General features: G+C 47.2%; 1 protein-coding gene across 1 annotated transcript in view; it reads left to right on the top strand.

The window, feature by feature from the left end:
* The window catches only part of GAS6 (growth arrest specific 6), a 76,003-nt gene extending 70,820 nt beyond the window's left edge, over nucleotides 1–5,183 (top strand). The window contains exons 13-15 of the mRNA XM_004369388.2: nucleotides 792–964; nucleotides 3,162–3,390; nucleotides 4,579–5,183. Of these exons, the coding sequence (XP_004369445.1) occupies nucleotides 792–964; nucleotides 3,162–3,390; nucleotides 4,579–4,733 (557 nt within the window). The 3' untranslated portion in view covers nucleotides 4,734–5,183. The remainder of the gene's footprint in view (nucleotides 1–791; nucleotides 965–3,161; nucleotides 3,391–4,578) is intronic.
* The last annotated feature ends 426 nt before the right edge of the window (nucleotides 5,184–5,609 follow it).

Below are 5,609 nucleotides of genomic sequence, written 5' to 3'. Positions count from 1 at the left end.
GGAAGGAAGGATGGATGGATGGATGGATGGGTGGGTGGGTGGGTGGATGGATGGATATTGCATCTGAATAAAAAGTAACTCCACTGAGGTATTAGAATTGTGAAAAATATTGCAACTCAAAATATAAAATTGTATATGGTCTACTTGGAATAATTCTAATTACAGCTTCCATTTCATTGTATTTTAAACTCTTCAGAGTACTTTCAAACTTGCAAAACTGCCTGAAAGTCACAGGGAGGGTTAAATGTTCAAGGAAAAAATGGAGCTGTGGATTGTGAATTGAGGATTGTGAACTTTCAACAAGTTATGTCATTGAGTTCCTGTAAGGAGAGAAAGAGACCAAGAGGAAGACGGACAGGCTCCATGGTCACAGTCCCCTAGCCTGCCCCCTGTGGGGCCAGCAGGTCTGCGAGGTCTAGACGTCACATAACAGAGCATTTGGAAGTGGAGGGAGCTGGTATGACCAGGGGGAGGCAGCCATCCTTCCGCTTCCCCAGTGCCCTTTGCACTGTGAGCTAGAATATGAATCAAATGCTGGAGTTTTTCTGTCATCTCCCAGATACAGCGCTGTTTACTGAAACAGCTGGTGGATTCTAGAAAACTCCACACTGAGTTATCAGAGCTGGAAAGGGGCATTGCTATTTTCCATTTGCTTTATCCAGCCATGCCCAGCGTTCCTCACTGCCCAGGAGAAGGTGTCGGGAGCTGTCAGTTTACTTACAGTCTCCTGTCCTCCTGACAGAGTCAGTCCCCCGTTTGTATCATCTTGTAATGTGCTGCCTTCTTCGCAGTGCGAACATCACTGGACGTTGGAACGGAAATGACCTGGGAAATAGAAGTCATTGCTCGGATCCGCCCCGCCACAGACACTGGGGTGCTGCTAGCGCTGGTGGCAAAGAACCACACCATTCCCCTCTCTGTGGCCCTGGTCGACTACCACTCCACAAAGAAGCTCAAAAAACAGGTAGGACTGGCTCCTTCTGCAACCGAGCACTGTGTTACCGAAACCTCTAGCATCGGAGGGAACCAGAATGTGGCTTTTCTACCTGCAAGGATCACAAGCTCCAAAACTCTGGGTCAAGTTACCCGATCTTTCCCCTGCCTCTGCAAATTTAATCCCAACCTATAAAGACCAAACACTCAAGCATTCAGCTACTAACTGAATGGTTGACGGTTTGAACCCACCCAAAGACACCTTGGAAGAAAGACCTGGTGATCTGCTTTCCAAAGATCACAGCCTAGAAAACCCTATGGAGCAGTTTTCTGCACACATGGGGTCTCCATGAGTCAAAATCGATTCCACGGCAACTGGTTTGGTTTGTTTTTGTTACTTAAAGTCTGACCAGAAGTTTAAAGCAGGATGCCCTTGGCTTTGGAGGATATTGTTGACATGAGATCAGTTCAACGCAATTGCAAGTCATAGCTGTTGCTGGCAGAGGTAGCAGGTGGTACTTGACCAGGAGTCTCGAGCAGGCGTCTGCAACCAGCAGCCTGAGAGCTAAAGTTGGGCCACAGATGCCGTGGGGTATTTTTCTGGCGAACACACTGTTGGCCAGCACAGTGGTTTTGAACAATTTGCATTAGTTGCTAATATTTAAAAGTCAGGTGATTTCACAAACAAATCCAGATTTCTAGTTTCTCTTGAAAAATCAGAACTGCTAACACTGGACCTTGTCCTCTAATAGCGTCATTCTCTCCTGGTGACACCAGGCAGAGCTGAGTGCAGCTGCCCCCTTTAGACATAGCCTGTTCTTTCCACTTTACCACCATCCCCACCACTCCCTGTTATACCCCGACACTAAGTCAGTTATCTCTTATCATTGTACAGGCAGTCCCCAGGTTATGGACGTCTGACTTAGGGACAACTTGTACTTGCCCTTTAATGCTATGTCAATTTGCCCTCACTTTGAAACGACTGAACCAACCTCTACGCGCAACAAATTCTTCATCACAATCACCTTCACTGGCTGCATGTGCAGCTTTTAAATAATTGAAAAGGCTTCAAGCCTTTTCTTGCACTAAAGTAAGGCTAAGTAAGAACAATATGCCTGTTCTGACTTACCTACAAATTCGAGTTAAAGATACAGTTAGGAACGGATCTCGTTCCTAACCCAGGGACTGCCTCGCTTGCCCTTTTTTCCTCATAGAAGAATTGAAAGGAAGTTGGAAAGCATGAGTTAACTCAGAGGGTACGTGTTCACCAAACCTGCTTGATTTGTTGACACCCCCTGCCTACCTTCAGAGACAGTTTTTCTGGGTACCCGGACTAGACAGTAACAGGTTTGGTTTACACACACATTCACTAATCACCGAAGAGGTGAAAGACCCATGCACTCAGTAGGAATGTTTTTCAAACCCAAAGACCCAGCATTTGAAATAAACAAATAAGAGTCGTTAAACAGCAATGGTGACAGCTTCCCCTGGGTGGGGAAGGGGAAGGGGAAGATGGCTGGGCCCGCAAGGATTTTATCAAAGACATGTCTTTCTGCCCAGTGCGAACAGCCACTAGAGGCTGGCGGTGGGCCTAGGCTGCGTCCTTGGATGTTTGTATTTTGCTGTGAGCCAGCCCACGGTTCCTGCTTGATTTTAGCAGCTTCTTGTGGCAGGATTCATAGGGAAACCAAAACAGTGTCCTGTGTCCCTGTCAGGCAAACCCTAGTAATAGCCTTTAGTTACTTGCAGTTCAGACACGTGTACATTCGTCTGGATGGCTAGAATGTCTGATTTCGACCACTCCCGACTCCTGGCCCTAAGATGACATTCTTTTTGCGCTCATTCAGTATCAGATTTGGAAGGGACCATGGACTCCTTCCAGCCAGTCTGCTCATTTTACACATAGAGAAACTGAGTCCCAGAGAGGTGAACAACTTAACCCATAGTCAACAAGCTGCGGAACCGAGACTAGAACCCAGGTCTCCTGAGTCCCAGGCACACATGCAGGGCTGCCAGAAACACCCACAACCAAAGAAAGTAGGTAGCTCGTAAGAAACAGGAAGGGCTCTTAGGACATGAATTTTTAACCCAAAGTGTAAAACGTCCGTCCGTGCAGTTTGCAGTGGTTCACATGTAAGAGTGGTGATTTTGTGACCTGGCTCATAGATGGCCTCTCTGGACCATTCCTTTATCCCCTGCACACTAAGGTTTGCCTTTTGCCCCTTCAGCTGGTCATCCTGGCCATCGAGAACGTCGCCCTCTCCCTGATGGAAATCAAGGTCTGTGATGGTCAAGAGCATGTAGTGACGGTCTCTGTGAAGGAGGGGGAGGCAACCCTGGTGGTCGATGGCACCAAGGGTCAGAGCGAAGTGAGCCCTACCCAGCTGCAGGAGAGGCTGGCTGTCCTCAAGAGGCACCTGCAGGACTCTGTGCACACGTTTGTAGGGGGAGTCCCAGGTAGGGCCTGTGCGGCTGCATGCTCTGAAGGTGGGTGGGATTGGCTGTGGCACGGCCCTGCCCCGTTGGTTCTAACCATTGCCAGCTTGTTTGCCCCATATCAACCTTGGGCAAAAGTTGGCATTTCTAATAGTAGCTATTGAATTGGGCTTTATTTTTTTAAGAGGAAGAGAAAACACAGTATTAGCTGATGATTGTGACACCTCAATGTTTATCAGCAGGGAACTCAGTTGAGGCTGAGAAATTAAATTACTGGCATAATAATTAGCTTGAGTCAAATCCTCACCTTCCCTTGCCTCTTTGAGGAGTATCCATCTAAAAATGCCCGCCAGACGTTTTGAGTTGGGCCAAGGCACAGTAGACAAAGCAATAGTTCAAAAGAGGCTGAGCAGACCTCAGGCGATGCAGGCTCCAGTCATGAGGGCCTCACCCTGCCTGAATCTTGCAGGTTGTTCCTGCTGCTGTGAGCAGCTCCAAGGTAACCACCAGCCTCTCTCACACCTCGCAGAGACGGCAGAAAGGACCGGGAGACTGCTGGCTTACACAGAGCCAAGGGGTGGAACTTTTATCTCCATTAAATTAAGAATGTGCTTCTTCATGGCTGTGAGCCACCTGATCAGGGTAAAATGGGTAAAAGACAGATCAGAGCCAGGTGCCTATGTAAGTCCTGGTTTCCTCCCACTGGTCAGCACAGGTCGCTACTTGTGGCAAGTGGCAGATGACCGGGGATTTCTGGCTTGGCTACCAGATACAAACTTCATTTAGTTTTCATAAACAAAGCCTTGAAGAGGATGAGACCAAGCTGGGAAGCCTTGCAGCATGAATGACTCATGTTGAGCGCCAATAATAAGATAGTATTTATCTAATTGCTTTGACTATCTGGGTGTACTTCCTAGGGGGAAGAAAAGGAGGGTGGCTTGCCAAAAGCTGGGCTGGCAAGTGTTTGATGCCTGCCTGCCAGGGTACTTAGCCAGACCAGGCACAGTGATGCTCTAGATGGAAGGGACTGAGAAGGAACCAAAGATGGGCAGTCAGCGTTACTGTGGAGTGGATACAAAAAGGGAGGCCGGTGGGGGAGAACACTGAACATTGCCTGTTGGAAATAATTAAAGGGGCGTGGGGGCCACGTTCCTTTCAGACGGCACGGGCTGCTAAAGATGGTTTTTTGTTCTTTCCCCATTGACCCAGATGTTCCCGTGACTTCAGCGCCAGTCACGGCGTTCTACCACGGCTGCATGACTCTGGAGGTTAACAAGAAGGCTCTGGACTTAGACGAAGCCGTGTACAAACACAGTGACATTACATCACACTCTTGTCCTCCGATCGGGCACCCCGCACCATAGACTCCGCGGCTACCGGGCACACATTTTATAATAAGAAACTTTTCATGCTTTTATGTTAAGAACAACAAGAAGAAAACAGGAAAGATATAAATTATTCCAACTCCCCTGCACTGCGTCTATAGTTTCTTTAGAAACACTGAAGAAGGTAGGAGCTGCTGATGGTCACCAGTTGAGTTTATCGTTGAAATCTGTTTGCCTTGTAATATATTTGTAAATAGCTGAGAAGACTAATATTAATGATCTGAAACCACACACTCACACTCCCGAGTGTCCTGAAGTGAGAGCTGAATCTGTACAAAGGGAATCAGAGCTTGGAAGATGGGAGACTGATTACATATCAAAGTAGACTTGAAGAAAATAATTCTCTCTTATTTTTATTACCAAATGCTTCTTTCTGACTTAAAAAATATGGGAAAATAAAATATTTGCAGAAAACTTTTTAACTCTGTGTTGGCAGTTGATCTTCTTCCTGCTTTTGTGTGTTCTTTTGGTTTGGGTCTTCGAGCAGTTAGCAGCTTTCAGGGTGAAAGGACATTGAAAGCAGAGCCGAGGCACATGTGTTTGTAGCTGAAGGATGTCTTTGTGCTTCTTCAGTTCTTAACACTAAGAAGTCTGTCATTTTTCTCCCACTTGCCGGAATTATGACCTCATGCTGAGTGCTGAGTTACGCAGGTTCTGGGGTGACCCTGGTCGTGGCTGTCTGTTCTGTGGGAAGCTGTGTTTCTGACCCCTGTGGTGGTTGACAGCAAGAAGACTACAGTCAGATGGATCTGTGTTGACAAGTGGCTGTAGCTACTTAGCTATGCAACCTCGAGTTAACTAAGGCTCAGTTTACTCATATTGTAACCTCGAGCGTAACTAAGGCTCAGTTTACTC

The sequence above is a fragment of the Trichechus manatus genome, unplaced genomic scaffold (genome assembly GCF_000243295.1).
Source record: "Trichechus manatus latirostris isolate Lorelei unplaced genomic scaffold, TriManLat1.0 scaffold00004, whole genome shotgun sequence".
Taxonomy (NCBI): domain Eukaryota; kingdom Metazoa; phylum Chordata; class Mammalia; order Sirenia; family Trichechidae; genus Trichechus; species Trichechus manatus.
Note: the sequence above shows the minus strand (reverse complement) of the source record. Positions and strands in the feature narration are given on the sequence as shown.